The following is an 18,807-nucleotide window of genomic DNA, read 5'->3' as shown; positions in this document are numbered from 1 at the left end:
GGACCCCTGGCACTTAGGTGTGAGGCTACAGCAGGGCTCTTCAAATCTGTCCCTCAATTTCAAATCCAGGCCTTGTTTTCAGTTCTCCCAGGTAAGTAGGTGAATTAGTACTGATTATGATTGGCCACAGAGGCTTCAGACCTGGCTCACAGACAAAGAAAGTCTATAACATTAATAACCATAGTCCAGGCCTGCTTTAAATAGCCTTTCAGTCAGTGGTTCTCTTCATGCTGAAGTGTGATGGTTCAGAGAAGTCTCAGTTCTTTGTACACTGCTGTAATGATCCAGCATTTATTTCCACTTAATTTATTACGGCAGACATGGGTCAAACTCATTCCTGCTAGGTAGTGTCTCTTCCTGTCCCAGTAAAATATGTCTTAATATTTTACTACAACAAAATTCTAAATTATAAAAGATTGAGATGGTGTTAGTTACATTGTATCATGAAATCACAAATAAATGAACCTATTGATCAATTTTAAGTGATTTCACCATTTTGGTTTGGAGGATGTTTCCATGTTGTTAAGCATATAATATTACAAAAGCTGAGAGTTTACTTAAGCCATTGTAGTGAAGAATCGAGAGTCAGGTATCAAAAGGACAGATATTTTAAATCCATTTATTTGTGATTTTTAGACAAAAGAAAACTAAACACTCTTGGAGATATTTTACTGGTATATTAAGCCACATTTGGGCACAGGAAAATGTACAATGTAGGAATGACTGGCATATTTATATGAGACTGATGTATTGCGGGGCGATTGCTTATTTAGCCAGGAAATATATTTTTGCCAGTCTTACCATTGTTTTTATAACCGCTGTTTTAAAAGATTAGGTGCGGCTCAGGTGTTTTTACTGTTGAAGTAAGCTAAAAATGCCGCAGGCGCCGATATATATGCAGTACCGCAAGCTGCCACTGAGTGGAACCCGACGAGTGCTCTTGCGGAAAAGGAAAGGGGTCGTTGGACGATTTTGTAACCGTCGACATACTTGTCGTCTCATGATCATAATCTATGTGATCCTTTCAGCATGATGACGGATAACCCCAGTAGTCTATCCGTGGGGTAAGACGTTTAATTTCACGCATACTTTTTGCAGCGGGCTATTTTACCGAGATCATAGCGATTAAACAGATGTTGCGTTGTTTATTTTTTGTTCTGTATACCAAATTTTGCAATCTGCTGTTTGGTAGTCAGTCAGATGTTTAATCGTGTTTCCCCTAACACGGGAGTGTTGCGTGATTGCGTGCTTGTGATTTTGTGTGATATTTTTTTTGTAAAAATTGCTCACAAGTTCAAATATTTAGACAGACTGAAGGTAAGGAAGGACATCCGCGTGTTAAAAATATTTGTTGGCAGAACAGACGGGTGAGTTTGAAAATAATTTGTAAAATAACTTTAAAATCGGGAGGGGATTCAAAATCTCTATTTCCGTGCCGAGGCAGAACAAGCTTTACAACTTCTACTACCGCATATGGGCGCCAGGCTTTACTGCTTTATACTGCAGTGAATCCGTCACAGATTCGTCAATTTTCTTCGAGTCTATTTTCGGTTTTGAAGTTCAGGGACACTTGTTTTAGTGTTGGATTGAATGTCCAGAGCTGGAGTCATGACTCATTTGAGACCTCAATTACAGTACGATTAGTTGCGTATTCAGTGCATTTATTCAAAACCGTTTTCAAACACTTTTATAAATCTGAGAATTTTACTGAAGTAATTCGGGTTAAATACTTAATTAAAACCTAGAGCAGCATCCTGAACTCGCAGCCTTTTGGTCATAAATCCATCCGCTGCCCTGGAACTGAAAGTTCATGCAAAGAAGGTACCTAGGTAAGAAAGTACCTTACCTATGATCTCAAGCAACCAGTTTATTCTGTGACTGCAGAATGGACGGATCCTGATCTGGCTAGGCACTATATAAAAAGGACACAAACATGGGGGTGTCCTTTGGGCAAAAGCATAGTTCCCCAGAGGAGGAGAAGGATGTTCCAGTGCTCGACAAGGCGAGGAGAGCATCTCGGAGGGATTACGGCAGTATTGGCGGGGAGGACTCCTTGGACTGCCCCACTTGTCAGGGTACAGGACGCATCCCACGAGGTGGGTCTTCTGGCTTGTCCGACCGGCCAGGTCCTCCTGCTGTATACATTTGTATGCATAAAGAAGCCCCAAGCCTTGTGTGAATGTGTCATGGTTGTGTCTGTGTTGTGGTGGCGGATCAGCCCAAGCACATTGTTTTACTTCCCCTTCGGGTCTCCACAGGCCTGGAGAGAAAGCTGGTGGCAGTCATTCCATGCAGTGACCAGAGGCTGAAGCCGCCACAGACGTAAGAGTCCTTTGATAACAGCTCCCGCACATTTGCGCAGAGAGTAGCATGCAGGAGACATGCCCATTCAACAATGCTCCTGCAGACGGCCATTGCTATCGTGTTACTTAATCAGTGTGTCTTTGGAACTTGAGTGTGTTTTGCAGTCAGGTCAGTGGAAATCACTCAAATGTTAAATTACCTTATTTTTAATCATTGCATCTACTTAAATCTCTACCTTGTGTGACTGTTAATATTCAAAATTCACCATGTTCCAACTTAAGTATTTGTAGTGTATACATGAAGTTGAATGTATGTTTGTTTTTTCTTAATGACAGTATTTCTTTAAAGGCATAATCCACGCTTAATCCATGCCTCTTTAATTATTGTTCCGTTCTTGCTAGGTGAACTTTCAATAGTTAATATATAATATTCCTTTTTATGAGCTAGATACATTAGAGCTGTGGTGGTTCTGCAAAGTCAACGCAGAGAGGAGTTGACTGGATCTCATTTTACGGGCTGTCTGCAGTGTCTTTGACATGTTCGCTTGAGACTGTATAAGCACATTTGTATATCTGATATACTTCAGTGTTAAGACGGCAGAGGCGGCATACAATTAGTCACCTCTTAGAATGTGTCAATGTATTAAAAATAGTAGGTCTTGGTGATACATTTTGCCGCTGTTGTTTCTCAAAGGTGTCATGTGTTGTCTCCTCCCCAGGAAGCGCTATGTCTGCATATCCGTGCTGCTGTGCCTCGTAGTCTGTATGTTAGTCCTCTTCTTCCTCTTCCCGCGGACTGTTTCACTTTCCCCTATGGCCATCAAATCTGTCCTGGTGTACTTCTCTCCAGCCACGGTCAATATGACTGTCAAAGTGAGTACACTTGGCACCGCTGTGCTGACTAAGCATTCACAGTCACTCAGTCACAGTCATTCAGTCACAGTCACTCAGTCTGCCATTTGCGATGTGTTGTGCATCAATTAGACCTGTTCATTTGGTTATTTCCAGAACATTATTAACATCAGCAATGAGAACTTTGTCACCGTGGAGGCCCACAATCTGGACTTGCAGGTTTTGATCGTCGACACCATTGTTGGAAAATTCAAGATTAGCAATGTTACTACAGTGAAACCACGCTCAGTTAAGCCGGTGAGTCCCAGCCTTGTCTACATGGCATTTAATTTTTAGCATTTTGCTTTTAACAATCATAAAGTCATCAATAGAAGATTAAATGGTTAACTAAATCAAGTATGTGAGGACCACAGTCAGAACCCATCAACTGAGAGGGGTGTACCAAACAGACCTGAAGTATTTTAACAGAAATAATGAATGAATATGGCACAGGAGTACAGGACACTGTGGTGAAAAGCTGTAAAATCAGCTCTGTAATTTTGTTGTAAAGACAACATGTAGTCCATGTTGACATCTATATCTAGTCATGCTGACTGTTTCATTGTAATGTTCCTAGTAAAACCGGTTGATTGTTTTGAAGGCTTGGGGGATTATCGTATCATTCAGTATTGGCAAGACACAAGCTGTTATGAAAATGAATCTAACAAATCCTTCGTTTTATGAAGTAAATCTGGCTAAATCTTATTAGGTTGCAGATGAGCAAGAGATATAAAGTAATAGAAAACAGTAACTGAGCACTTTGATACTGAAACACCCAAAACGGATATCATTTTTTATTTTTTTTTTAAATATGTTTTCTGGATATATGATGTGTGTATTTCTGGGTGTATTTCAGTTGCAAGTTATTGGTCCTTTAACTAATCTTCTATAAATGTCCTTTTTCAGTATGAGTATGACATCCTTGTCTCAATTGACGACCCTGGACTGAAGTAAGTGAAAATTATGTCTGTTATTACTGATAGTACTGCTAAAAACCTTAATGACTGAGGTATTAGTGTGAACCTGAAATCAGTAACATGGCTTAGTAAAAAATCAGCAAAGTCACAGTTTTACTCACGGGCTGTTTTTTCATGTCATGCAGTGAATATTGCAGAAAAACATCAATCCGAATCCACACCTTGTTTTTGCATCTGCAGTGAGTATCGCACTTCTTAGCTGTCAGGCCATTTTTGGTCTGTTCTTGCACCCCCAGCTGCTGCTGTACCTTTGTGTGGTTCATGTAGGTCATCGATTCACTTGAGGAACATCACTCACTGTCCTGCTGTGTTTCACTTAGACAGGTTCTGCTTCTGTGCTGTGGTGGTAGGATTAAAAATAAATGTAGTTTCTGCATCGCCAGTTTCATAAATCAAAACTGGAAACCACTTTGGAGGTGGGGGGGGGGGGGGGGGGTTACTGCCGCAGAGGAGACCACTCATGCACTTAGCATGCTTTAAAGAGAGTTCACTTCACTGTGTGTTTTCACACTGTGGGAGGAAAAGGAAAAACTTGGGGAAAACCCACCTAAAAATGTGAGTTTTAGGAGCGTCGTTACTGTGGGATACAGTCGCCATCCATCCATCCATCCATGTTCTGCACCCGCTAGTCCTATTCAGGGGGGGTCCAGAGCCTATCCTGGATGCTACGGGCATAAGGCAGAGAACAATCCTGGATGGGGCGCCAACTGATTGCGAGACACACTCACACACCATTCGCTCACACATGCCCTTAATAGAGACTGTATCCAGGGCAGCATGATGGCCCAGTGGACAGCACTACACTGTATCACAGCCCAGTGGACAGCACTGCACTGTATCACCTCCCAGTGGACAGCACTGTACTGTATCACCTCCCAGTGGACAGCACTGCACTGTATCACCTCCTACTGTGCCGCCGTAGATACAGGCTCCATTAAGGTTAAATATTACTGATCTGTGTAAAAGGAGTTTAGTCAGTTATGGTTGCATGTTAATTTTTGCCAACGGGCAGGGTATCTTGTGTGACCCAGTGGCCTTAAGCAAACACTAAAAGAGCAAATGAGTTGATTTTTACACTCTCTGTTATTGTAATGTCATGTTCCTATGTTCCTGTAGTACTTATCACTTTTTACAAAAATGTCAACATAAATGGTAGGATAACTGAATGTATTTTTTACTTTTAAAGTATTGTATAAATGCTGTAACAACCAGCTTTTTTGGCTAATTGTTAATTGTCTCTGTCTGTCTCCTACAGAATCAAAATGACTGTGTACTATCTCGCTCATTCTGAGCAGCTGTCCTTGGACACCTATGAATATGTTGACTGTGGAACAAACACAACTGTCCCCCACATTATTCAGGCCATGTGACCTTGAGGTTGGGAAAACAGCGGCTGTGTGGGGGGGGCTAGTGACCCCCCCTGTTTCAGGCAGTAATACCGAACTCTGTACTTAAAGTGCAAAAGAATTTTTGCCTTGTAAGGGAATTTTAAAAGCAAAGATTGTTTTTAAACCAGGGCAGGAAACATCTGACTTTTCATGCCAAGATGGCTTGTTGACATAGTGCATTTTCTTAGGGAGGAAATTTCTCTGAAGTAACTGAAATATACCTGGTACCGCCTCCATAGCAGTTATATGCATGTCCAATGTATCAGCAAGTTGTATCCATAATGTATTGGTAGCCTTTCCAAGCCATTAATGTAAACCTGAATTGGTATATTAGCACCTGGGCGTGGCTAATCGTCCTTCGATAAGTTCTGCTTTAAGACCATTTCCTGTTTCTGCTGTCCTTTGTTATATCTGCTAATATTCTCATTCATGGAGCATAACTCGAAGTGAGAAATTTTGTTTGAAAAGTTTGATTTCCTTTTTTTCATATAGGGAAGTGAAAATGATGACTCTGTGGTGCTGATTACTGCTACTTAAATGTGTTTAGAAGAGACTAAAAGAACCAAGTATATAGTGTTTTAAGAGTGGGTTTAGGAGAGAATAAAAGAACCAAGTATACTGTGTTGTAAAAGTGTGTTTAGGAGGAACTAAAAGAATCAAGCGCAGTGTCGTTATCGTGTAACTGACAGTTAACCTGAAATTTGCAGTTTATCATGCTAGCCACAAGGTGGAGCCATCTTTTTTTCCTCTGTCACTGTTTTCCATTTTGAATGATTTTTAATATATTGTGGTTGTCTGGTGGTGTCTGTTTAAATTTTCTGTATTTTCCATGTAACATTATCATAATCAACCACCTTTATATCTTTCAAATGCGGAAGTTGCTGAAATTATTTTTTCCGTCAGTTATTTTTTTACACATTTTTACATCAGTAATGATCCAGATGATGATATGAGGGAAATGTTATTTTGTTACTTCCTGGCTATAAGATTAACTTCCTCTGTTACCTGTCAATAAACTGAATGGTTTTTAAGACACTGTCTAGCTTTGTGCCCCCAGGCTGCCTTTGCCTGTTTTTGGCTCTTACAGATTCCCCTTCCATTTATAGTCCAAACAAATATCTCCCTCACTGGACAGATCTCTGCTGGAAGGGGAACCAGACGATGCTGCTTTCTATTTCTGGCTTGACTGAAGCACCCTGAAGCTTGGCTACAGGCAGACAGGGGGCAGAGGTATAGGCAGTCCAGATGGAGCTGGAATGTGGCTGCGTCATGTTTGGGGGGGGGCATTTTGAACCCTGATGGGGGCTTCTTAATTTAGAGGAAATGCTGCTCAGATAGAATAACGCTTCAGATAAATGAATAGATTTCCATGCGGTAAACAAGGGATTATCGGTTTGATGGAAATCTGCGAGCGGGGTCTGAAGGAGCTGAATGGAAACTGAGGGGTGCCTCTCCAAAAGGCTAAACTGTTTCCAAAATTGCGCAGTAATTGTTCCCTTGCCACCTCCACCACACTTATTGGTTTGCTTGATGACCCTCAGGTGACCTTAAGACAGAAGGTCACGGTACCTCCACTTCTCAGAAAATATGAAGTGTCTCCTAAACACCTTGGCTTCTCTGCTCCATTATAAACAAAAGGCGCGGGGGATCAGCTATTTCCGTTTATTACATTTGCATCCACTACAGTAGCGTTGTTGATGCTATGCAGAGGTGGTTCATGGGACAGCGCTTGCTCTCCTGTTCCAGGTTCTGCTCGGGCTTCTCACCACTGCTGGGAGTATTCTATGGACTGAAACCGGGAAGAGAGAGCATTTTATATCTCTCATCAATACTTAGATTTTTTTTTAATTGCTGATATTTTATTATAATATTTATTATAATATCTCGCTCTGGAGTCTCCAAAATGCACTGTGAAGTTACGTACCAAATGTATTTACTCTCTTTGCATTATGTTAAGGGTCTTAATCATATATTTTGTTTATATATTAATGCAGCAGATTCTGTGTTTATAGTGCAGTGTTTCCCAACCTTCAGGGGCCCCCAGACAGTCCACATTTTTGCTCCCTCACATAGATAATTTTTAACAAGTATGAGCAGTTACGGGAGCACGTAATGAGCATACTGAGGTGCACAATATGGAAAATGGGGAATTTTGCCTGGAAGCACAATATTTCACACATCACACTCACGGTGTATCTTCTCCCAAGCTTGGCGCCTCTGTCGTTGCTGCTTCTGATGTTTTTGCAGTGAACGCACTCGGTCACTGCCGGACAAAAAGGAAGACGATCAGTCACAAAGAGATGAGGGAAGGTTTCAGAGGAAGCCCAAGGAGCAGGACTTGGCTCAGAGCCAGGATAGAAGCTAGAATGTGGGGTGAGAGCCCTTCACTGAAATGTGGACACTCATGTCAGCCGTGTAATCCATGCAGTGAAGCGCACATAAGCTGTTGACATAGTTCTTGGGACCCTGGTTTGGCCTGAAAAAAAAGTGTGGCAGTCTGTTCTAGGAAAGCAAGTAATCCAGGAGCCTAAGTAATAGTTTCATGTCATTCATGATGTGCCTGGTGTTTCCATCCTGAACATTCTGATCCCAGTATCCGTCTGTCATGAAAGCTGAATCACTGCTAATTAAAGCTGAGTTGCAGCCATTAATATTTAATCCACTTCCCCCCTACTGGTGGCCAATGGACTGTGATGGATTCTATCTACAACATAGTTAAGCTCTGCCTGACTGCCGCATGGCAGGTTTAACTAAGAGATTTAGGTCCTGCCTTCAGACGAGAGGCAGTGTTGTTTCTGTTAATGGGAAAATCGCTCAAGTGATTATAAACCAGTAGCTATTGACTCTTGCTAGATTGCTGTCCTAGTAAACAGACCATATCAGGATTTTAAAAACACACACTATTGTTCTCTAAGTGCTGGAATATTTTATTGTATTAATGACTTGGTTTTAGACACTTGCTAACACAGGAGACACGCATTTTTGTTTATTTCCCATTACTACCCAAAACATGGTTCAATGGGCACTACTGCCTCACGCCACCAGGGTTGAGAGGGTTTGCATCTCACTTCCAGTTTAATCCAACAGTTGAAAGACATTCAGTTGGGCAAATTGGTGTCTTTGTGCAGTGTGTGTGTGTGTGTGCCCTACAACGAATTGGCATCCCTTCCGAGGTGCATGGCACCCTTGTGCCCATTGCTGCCAGGGATAGGATCCAGGCCCCACCGCAACCTTGTTCATGATAAGGACATAGAGGAAGGACTAATACCTCTGAGATACTTGCTGCTCAACAGTGTCCCCTAATGGGTATTTAACATACCTGGAGGTGCTTCAGACATATTGAGTTGACTCTGTTCCTCTGTATGTGGTTTTGGTGGGTCTTTCTGCATCTGCACAAAACACAGTGATGAAAATCTGCTTTGAAACTTTCAGAGCACCAGCATACATGCCTAAGCCAAGGCTGAAATATTTCAAATGATGCTGGATCTTCAATGAAGCGCAACATTGAATCTGCTTTATGAGAAGCCAACTCATTTTTGTACATATCACCTCCTGCCAAATCCCATAAAATCCCTATAATGTGCTGAATGCAGAGAAAGTCCTGGTTTTCAGGATTAACAAGCAGCTCAGTGTTTAATATCCCAAAGCCTGTATGGGAAAAAAAGAATTGCATTAGTCACTCAGCTAAAACCTGTTTAGACAATGTTCCCATAGACTTTATTTTTTTGTTTCAAATAAAGTCATCATGATTAACATCAATAAATATCAAGCATTCTTAAGACTCCACCGGTCTCCAGTAGCCAGTGGTTGTAGCCAACTGAAAATATGTAGGTGCACTATAATGCTATAATGCTACAGGCTTTGCTATAAGAGAAACGTGACACACCAGCACCGGAGAGCGGAACCTGCCACCAGACTGTATTTACAGCTCAGTATGTAAATATCTCTTGTACAATAACATTTTAAATAAGTATATATGTATCCTAAAGGAAAAGTCACTGAATCAGGCCAAAACTCTTTCAAGAACCAAACACTAAACAAGTTTTAATTGTACCCCATGTATGAATAAATACTATATAAACTTATTTTGAGTCACATAAAACAGCAAAATGAATGAGCTGACAATTATACTACACTTGGTCTTAACCAAACAGCTAAGAAGGTGGGCAGTGGTGGCTTAATGGTTAGGGACGTGCGCTTGTAATTGAAAGATTGCAGGTTTGAATCCTGACCACTGAGGTACCCTGAGCAAGGTACTGCTCCCTGGGTGCTGAATTAGCTGCCCCCTGCTATGTCACGATGTCACACGTGGGTTAAAAGCAGAGGACGCATTTTGTTGTTGTGTGGTGTGTCAACAATGACCACTAAATTCTAATTCTATACTTGGCACAAATAATTTTATATTCCAAAACTACCAAAAGATTTCATCTATTTTGTACTGAAGTATTAAATGTGAACAATAAACATGAAAGAATAAAATACTCCAATAATCCAGTCAATATTAATAGTCCATTACCCTGGTTCCCAATTCATATTTCATGAAGAAAAAATGGTTTATCTAGCATATTTTGCATCTCATCTTCCTCATATATTTCCTGCACATGGTAGCATTGCTTAGGTGATAAATGGTTCATTCTGGATGCCACTGAGCTTGTGTTTGACATTAAGGAGATGGGCACACATTATCACACAACACATGATTATTAGTGATATATTTATTTTACAGTTCTGAGAACCAGCTATGTCCAAGGTGCACGCTTGGTCAAAGTTACAACATAAATTTTGGTGGACCAAGACTGTCCATTCATCTATCCATCCATTTTCTGTAAGCGCTGGTCCTATTCAGGGTTGCAGGGGGTCCAGAGCCTACAAGCGTAAGGCAGGGAACAACCCAGGAAGGGACGCGAACCCATCACAGGGCACACACACCACTCACTCACACACGCACACCTATGGGCAATTTGGTATTTCCAGTCAGCCTCGGCATGTTTTTGGACTGTGGGGGCGACACCAGAGTACCCAGAGGAAACCCCACGATGACACGGGGAGGACATGCAAACTCCACACACATGGAGCCATGGTGGAGACTCAAAACCAGGTCCCAGAGGTGTGAGGCGACAGTGCTAACCACTGCACCCCCTGCTGGCTAAACCATGAATCAAATTAGTCTCTTCTGCAACTACAACCTGCACAACCCTTGAGCAAGAAACAATAAGCTTGTGTATATACATATACGTATACAAACACACACATCTATCTATCTCTATCTCATTTATGGCTGTGATATTGTTTTAATGGACTGAGTCATATTCCTCCTGGTGAACTTGCTTAGCAATACATTGATACCTCAGTGATCATGGACAGCTAGATCATCAGGTCTTGTCTCCCAGTTCATCAACATGCTTCAGGGTGCCTGGGAGGCTCCGTTGCTGTAGATTTGCTTCATATCCAAAAACAACAGCTCTGCACGATGAGTCATCTCCATCTGATATGCTGCACATTTGCATGGCTAGAGGCCTCTTCTCATATTTTTTTTTCTACAGTTCTGTTCCAAGTAGGAAATTGCTGGATGTGACTGAATGCTCAATACCTTATCACAATACCTTATCAGCTGGAAAAAGACTCTGCTGGAATTCCACGTGTGTTGAAGTTCACCAGTATGCACAGGCTAGCTTCTTAATTATGAATAATCAGCTTTAAAAAGTACATATGTGATCACTGGGTGTCCTATGTCAAAGTAAAAGATTTATACCAGGATTTTCGTCTATTGGTTGTCATGTGTCAAAGAGTGTGACATAAAACGGTAGGCAACAGGCGTGTTGACAGGAGACACATAGAATGGACATATCAAAATCTTTAAGCCAACAAGTTCAACAACTCAGTCTTAAAAAAAATCCAAATATAAAAAGTACCTCCTCCAATAACAATAGATAATGGGTTCACAATGGTGACAATCCTGTTTTGATAGACCAGTTTGCCTACGACATTTACAGCGATGACATATTAAGAACTATTATCCTAATGTGTTGAAATACATATTTTCTCCAATGTGCATCATTGCCTATGAGCCCAATGGAAAGAATCTTTGACAGGTCATGCTAAATCCACTCGACTGAAAAAGCAGCACATCTAGCTAGCAACACCAGTCATCTCTTGTCACCTCACTATAGAAAAGGAAGAAAAAGACTTTTACCCATCAGGAATATGGCCTGAACAGGACTGAAGGGAGCAGGACAGGATGCAGTGTTACCTTCCTTATTTATGTTGCATGTCATGCTCGTGTTTCACCGGGAAGATGAATAATGTAAGAGGCCTTACCTGCTTAGCTATGGATAGCCGGCGGTCCACCACAGCCTGCCGCCGTCGAGCCTCCCAGTGCATTGCTGACATCTCAAACCACCATCTGTGCAGTGCAGGATTTATCATTAAACCAGAGTCACTCAGGAAAGCGTGTAACCTGAGAGATCCCAATGAAATGTTTTACCTGTCTGATAACTAACTATGAGACGCTACATAAAAGCACTAATTTTGTCTAAGGCAAGTAAAATGCAAGTCTTTCAAAATCACATTTAAACATAAGGCAAGATAACTGTAACTGATTTATAGAGATCTGAATTATTAAATTAATGGTTTATAGATATCTCTGAATGTTTTCGAGATGTCTACAGTCCATCTCAATATATCAAAAAGTAAATGTATTGCAATCAGACTCTTTTAAAATATCATCAAATTTCTTCTTGTCTGTTTCCAAATGTAAAGGAAACACTTTGCAAATATCTGACATCCAATATGACACCCAAATAGTATAGTTGATCTATGGTTGTACTGTTGTCTCAAAGACCAATGCAAATAAAATTGCTAAGAATAAAAAGATGGATGGATGGGTAGACGGACATATTAGTTGACAAGTATCATAATAAAATCTGGTTTGCAATATAAATCCATTGGACAAGTCTGCCGCATCATTTTACATATCTTAACATTTCCAACTTTTTTGAAAAATTTCTCGATGTTTTTGCAGCTTAAGAAAGCAAAAAGAAAAATATTAAAATAATATATTGTTATCAACATAACAATGCAAGTCCCCTCACAATTCTTTACTTTATTTAATTGAATACTTTGCTTAATGATGCATATATAGTAACTAAGTAATTTATTCTAATCCTAAATAATATACAACTTTAATAATGTAAAAAGTAAAAAAAAAAATCTATCAAGTTTACGGTAATACGTACAATTCAAATACAGTTCGCATATATAACGACCTAAAGTATATTTAGCTTACAACTTACTTGCATGTACGTGTATCTAGTTTATAACTTCTTAACAGTCTTAATCATATTTCATTAATTAAGAGAGAGCTTAATACTTTAATATTTTAAGAAAACAAATCCCAATACATGGAGCGGTACCTCAAAATCGGTTATAGAACCTGTATAAAATAATTTATACACTCTAAATATATTATTTGAAAGCAACACCGCAGCACAATGAGCAAGCTTAGAACATTTAACCTTTACTGCCAGCTAGATCATTTTAATAAGTGCATCAGCTCAAAAGTAATCGCCAAAAACTCAGCACTGATCTGCAGAGTCACTTTGATAATTCAGCTGTGATGATGATAAATTTAGAGAGAACAAACAACACCGTATACCAACGCATTACTAATAACTGGTATTAGGAATAACTCACTGCAGAGCCAGCAAAGTAACTGGCGATCTTCTCCTTGCCGAAGGCGACACGAGCGACACGCTGGCTCGCGCGGCTGCAGCTTCGCGTGTTGCTAGGTAACCAGGCGTGCAGTTGACCGGTCGGGTAGAACTGGCCCTGCCACCTAGTTAATTAAAAGATATGAATTTTAAGCTAATATTTTTCGTTATATATACCAAACATAACTGACTGCTAATTTGATACTTTTACATCAGTTACATATATATCCCTGGGTGAAAATTAAGCTGGTTTTCTAAGCAACATCGATTAACACGGGTCCACTAATAAGCGTTATCATTTGGTTCTCACTGTGTGAAGAAGGGTAGGTGGGGGTGGCACTTTGTCCTAAAACACTGTCAGATTTTCTACGCGCGGAGGTATATTGCCGGCGTTATGTCTTTAAACCGATGAATATGCATGAAGCATTCAAATCGTTTCTCTGCAGAAGTTAAGGATCCCACCCCCCACCAACATCATTGTCAACAAGGTGGTTGTGGTATCTAGAGAATTTGAAGAATGTCAGAGTCCCGATAATACAAGAATTGGTTGCTTCTGCAAGTATGCACTATAATTTTTATTATGAACCGAAAAAAAACATTATTGACAAAGACACATGCAGAGTAGAATATTGTCCACGTGACCTGTCATCTAGAATATTCTTTTAATTTAAGACTAATCGATTTACCAAGTAGCAGATCTAAGAAAGTACCTTCTTGAAATAACAATATATTAATACGATTTTGAGTTTTTCTCTCTCTAACGTGTGTAGAATGACTCCATGATTATTTGTAATGTAAAACTGCTTTTATTTTTGCAGTATTTTGTTTAATCGTGAGACCTGTCTTCTTGACGTAAAACGCAAGATGGCGCGCCAATGCTACATACACGTAATAACATGTACCGTGTCTGATAAGTAATTATCCGAACTGCGGCGTTGAATAAAACGCATTAGTAATCAAATCATTTTAAGTTTAAAAATCTATTGTGTGTTTTATGTAATAAACGCAATATGACCTTGAAAGATATATATAGATGAGATGGTGGACGGGAAATGCGCCTGAATTAAAATCAACATCTCATCCAACTTGCACTTAAGTGCAAATGTAATATTAATATATAAAATGTAGAATTCCTAAATATGTTTATTATCATATTTGGGTATATACACTATTCAAACTATCCCTGCCAGCTATATCAGGATCCATGCCACCTTTTACTGACGATGGTTTCCGATTAATGACCCTCCACTTTTTCCTGGCGGATATTTTATTGCATTTCAGAATCACGAAAAATATTTCCAGATAACTTCTACAAACTACATTATTATTCCAGTGTCCCTTTTGGTCGTTGAGTGAAACGGACAGTTAAATCACCGTCGTCCGTAAAAGCGCTGTGGAAATCTGGAATGGCAAGTATATATATAGCTCATATTTTATAGTTCATAGCTTTAACAAAACAGTAAATAGTTAAGGCTGTCGGTTGTCACGCATGCATTTAATGTAAATTCTCTTTACTGGATCTATATTTCTGCGTCATGCATAAAGTGTAAAATCTCTGTTTCAGATTAGATCGGTCGGCCGGCGTAAACAGTGCGCGGCCCCTTTAAGATCCTCCAGCGGGGCCGAGGATCCTTTCTATGTTTGGGTTGCGTCACTCGAGGGCTGTGTCCTACACGCTCTGCCCTAAACGCCGTGCCCGGCGCGCTCCTCCCAGCACTCGGAGCTGGCGATGAGCAGGACGGACGCAGTGTCAGAGTTACCCGGCTGACAGCACCTGGGATTACCGGCGTCACGTAGATTTGTGTGGATCGTTAACTAAGCTGCACTGCAACTGCTATATGCTTTCAGTCAACATAAAGGAAACTGTGAGCAGGTGCGTTACATACAGACCGCTTCGTGAAAATGCTGATAATACGTATATATTTTAAAGTATTTATTTACTTTTTATTTAAAATATGCTTTTTTCGGAAAACGTTGTGGTGTGGGGTTCCGAGGGTTTCTGGACGGGGGTTGATAATTATGAGATTCTGGTAATTTTTGTGCGTTGGAAAGCGAACGCTTGTTGCTCTAAGCAATGATGCTCCCGACTGGGATGAAATCATTTGATTTTAGGCTTTTCTCCGACACTTAAATGGATATATGTTGAACTGATCCGGTCGTCATCAGACGATCTTAGTAATGGAAGTACTGCTGTTGCCTAGTTTATTTAGTAATGGATACGTTATATGTGTGTAGATGTATTTAAATCTGGGAATTAGACGTTTTTTTTCGATTTACCCGAATCAATGCATTTAATGGAGTGAGAAGTCTAGCCGTGAAAACGAACCAACCCTTAGAAAAATACGTATACATAAAATACGATGTATACGGTATTTTTTTAACAGTCAGAGTCGCTGTTTAAGAATTTAATACATGTATGTATCCCGCTTTACAATACTGGATATTTATCTGAATATCGAAAAGAGTCGGAAAAATCCGTATCTGTTTAGGATTAGAAAGGGATTATCCACTGCGGTCAGACTGCAACGACAGCCAATAGCATTTACTGTTAAAATCGGATGATTTTAAGTGTAGATAATACGAAATGGAGGTCCGTACACGAGCAGTGATGCGAAATATTTTCTAATAAACGAATACTGTGCTGCTAATGGTGCAATGCTGTGTATCAGGCGATGAACTTTTGAACAGCCGATACTGGGCGTGGGGGCGAGGTTACACTGTCGCAGTGATTTACAATTCTGGCAGTTTATGCTTATTTTATTGCTGAAGTACTGGAGGCTGGCTGTCGCATCAGAACTGAGATTTGGGAAGTGCCTATGCCTAAAATCTCTCCCTGACACTTATTTATCATTTGTATTTTCCCCTGTTTGGCTCATTTGAGTGTTTGATTGATTTAGGACAGACCGTTTGAAGATGTTTTTTATTTCAAGCAGTTTGCCACCAATGATTTCTAACCAGAGTTTGTTTATCTTCTGAATAGGTTGTCACCGACTATCTTCCTCCAGTCTGCCGCTGTTATCTTTGAAGTAGGTGTGAACGTCATGCACCTATAAAGACAAGCATCTGAAGAATTCACCACCTTGTCACTAACAAGGAGAGAAGATCTTGTTGCCATGGGGAACCAGTTGACTGAGATTGCCCCAAATACACCTTTTTTGCCAAACTTCCAGTCTCTCCACGTGGTGGTCATTGGCCTTGACTCTGCTGGGAAGACCTCCCTGTTGTACCGACTAAAGCTGCGCGAGTTTGTCAAAACCATCCCCACCAAGGGCTTCAATACGGAGAAGATCAAAGTGGCGGTGGGAGGCTCCCGCGCCATCACGTTCCAGGTGTGGGATGTCGGTGGCCAGGAGAAGCTCCGACCCCTGTGGAAGTCATACACCCGGCGCACCGATGGCATCGTCTACGTAGTGGACTCCACTGAATCGGAGCGCATGGAGGAGGCCAAGGTGGAGCTGCACAAGATCTCCCGCACTTCAGAGAACCAGGGCATACCTGTGCTCGTACTGGCCAACAAACAGGACTTGTCCTCTGCCATGTCCGTGACAGAGGTGGAGAAGGTGCTGGCTCTCCATGAGCTGAGCGCCTCCACTTTGCACCACGCGCAAGGCTGTAGTGCCGTCGATGGCCAGGGCCTCCAACCTGGTCTGGAGAAACTCTATGAGATGATCCTGAAGCGAAAGAAGATGGTTCGGCACAGCCGAAAGAAGAGATGAGCCTCTACCCGCCTAATGGTGTATGGACATCTTTGCTTTGGGCCCACACCTGGGTTCAGGGAGTGAATTTGAGACTGCTCTCTCTATGAAGGAACACTTTCAGAGAGGACCATAAGAGATGGATCTGTCATTTACATGACATACAGTATTAAACTGCTTTCTTCCATAACTCTTGTTTGCTCTGCAGCTGCTATATCCAAGGAATATGTGACTTCTGTCACAAGCTGTAGCATCAAAAGATTTTAGTCTGGGCCTCTGTGAACACTGGTAGACCTTTTCTCGTTTTTCTTAGGACCAAACCTCTGCATCGAGGCTCATAGCTTAGCAAGGCGATGATTTTGCAGAATCACAATTAACAGAAGCTCAAACTGAGACTCTTTGCAAAGAAGACACTGCTCAATATCTGTGGGATGTTTGCCAGTGTAAAAGGGGCCCTCTTTATGTTGTGTCAGCCACCATAGCGAATGCTGCTGGTCGTTGAGGTGTCGGTTGCAGATGGTGGCCAGCGGGACTCATATCTGTAGTTGTGAAAGCAGACCGTTTTTACAATCTGTATATTTTTTTTGTAATGCATATGAATTAATAAATTATTGAAGACTTTGACATGATCACTGTTGTAGAATCACTTTTAAATCTTATTTGCAGTGATACAAGAGTGCTTGCAACAACATGATTACTGTTGCAGCTGACATCTCCTTTGGAGGTATTCTACAGCATAACACGAGGTCAAAATTGGTAAGGGGTTGAACAGAAGTGGAAAAACGGGAGACTGGGGCTCCCTGGGTTTCCCCCCTGAGAATATTTCACCCCTTAAATGAATCGCACACAAAATCAAGACCTTCCCAGTCACAAAATTGATTCTGCATAATAAACATGTTGTCATGATTGAAATCCCATACTCCAGCTATATTGAAAATAATTCCTACATACATTTGTATGTCCTCTTCCTACTGAACATCTGGTATTGGGAAAGGTATGAGAACTGAATTTATGCAACACAAAAATCCAGGTCTCTGCTTTTACTGCTGAAATCCCTAAGTAAAAACATCAAACGCGAAATATCTAGTGGCTAGGAAAAGCTAATGTGCTATGTAAGTTAATTAGACTAAAAAAAGGACTATGTGAAATGTTTCCAATTGGGTCATTTCTCAAAGTTGCAACAGCTGCATTGGCACAATGCACAAGGGATACAAATAAAGCCTCTTGCAAATTAACTAAATTTGTTTGACCACACATGTCACTATGGAGTCTGAAAATGCCTTCATACACCAAAGATCATTTGCAAGACAAATGGCAGAAGCCTAGTGGAACAGGCAGTACAGTTGACTAACGTTCATCTGCTGAGGTTTATTGTGTTTCCACATTTAGACATCTTCCAATCAGTAGTAGAGTCAAAAACAAGCTGTATCAAGTAGTGTAAGATTCTGATTGGGTCAGGATGTAGGGCCAATGACAGAGGGGATAGAGAGAAGGAACAGGGACTTAATTGGCCGCTGGGCGGAGGGAGAATGAAAAACAAAAGGGGGCTGTTTCGGCATCAGCAAGGAGAAAGGGCAGACAGGTGGAAGCAGCTACTACCGGGTGTGGGGTCGGGTATCGGGGTTTCCTGGGAGCCACACAGATTTTGTGAAAGGAACAAGATCTGAATGGGCTATGTCAAACCCGAGCCTGCTCAAGGACACGCCCCTCCCCCTCCAGTTTTTACTGAAAACCCACATTGAATCATTTGGGAACAGATGGACACCTACTTTCCTCTTTATTATATATTATGATAGTATGAATGATAGCACATAACTTGGTTTCAGTGCCAGCATTCCCCAAGT

At 41.0% G+C, this 18,807-nt stretch overlaps 2 protein-coding genes across 2 annotated transcripts; both read left to right on the top strand.

The window, feature by feature from the left end:
* Window positions 1-905: 905 nt before the first annotated feature.
* Window positions 906-6,587, top strand: tmem106a (transmembrane protein 106A). Its single transcript, XM_023814324.2, has 8 exons — window positions 906-1,064; window positions 1,885-2,096; window positions 2,259-2,322; window positions 3,023-3,176; window positions 3,312-3,452; window positions 4,101-4,144; window positions 4,297-4,350; window positions 5,427-6,587. Exons 2-8 carry the CDS (start codon window positions 1,934-1,936, stop codon window positions 5,539-5,541), a joined length of 735 nt encoding a protein of 244 aa, XP_023670092.2. The 5' UTR covers window positions 906-1,064; window positions 1,885-1,933; the 3' UTR covers window positions 5,542-6,587.
* An 8,323-nt stretch (window positions 6,588-14,910) lies between these two features.
* Window positions 14,911-17,592, top strand: arl4d (ADP-ribosylation factor-like 4D). Its single transcript, XM_023814326.2, has 2 exons — window positions 14,911-15,141; window positions 16,249-17,592. Exon 2 carries the CDS (start codon window positions 16,382-16,384, stop codon window positions 16,982-16,984), a length of 603 nt encoding a protein of 200 aa, XP_023670094.1. The 5' UTR covers window positions 14,911-15,141; window positions 16,249-16,381; the 3' UTR covers window positions 16,985-17,592.
* Window positions 17,593-18,807: the final 1,215 nt, after the last annotated feature.

Source organism: Paramormyrops kingsleyae, chromosome 5, assembly GCF_048594095.1.
Source record: "Paramormyrops kingsleyae isolate MSU_618 chromosome 5, PKINGS_0.4, whole genome shotgun sequence".
NCBI classification, from domain to species: domain Eukaryota; kingdom Metazoa; phylum Chordata; class Actinopteri; order Osteoglossiformes; family Mormyridae; genus Paramormyrops; species Paramormyrops kingsleyae.
The sequence above is the reverse complement of the archived record's forward strand: the minus strand, read 5'-3'. Positions and strand labels throughout refer to the sequence as shown.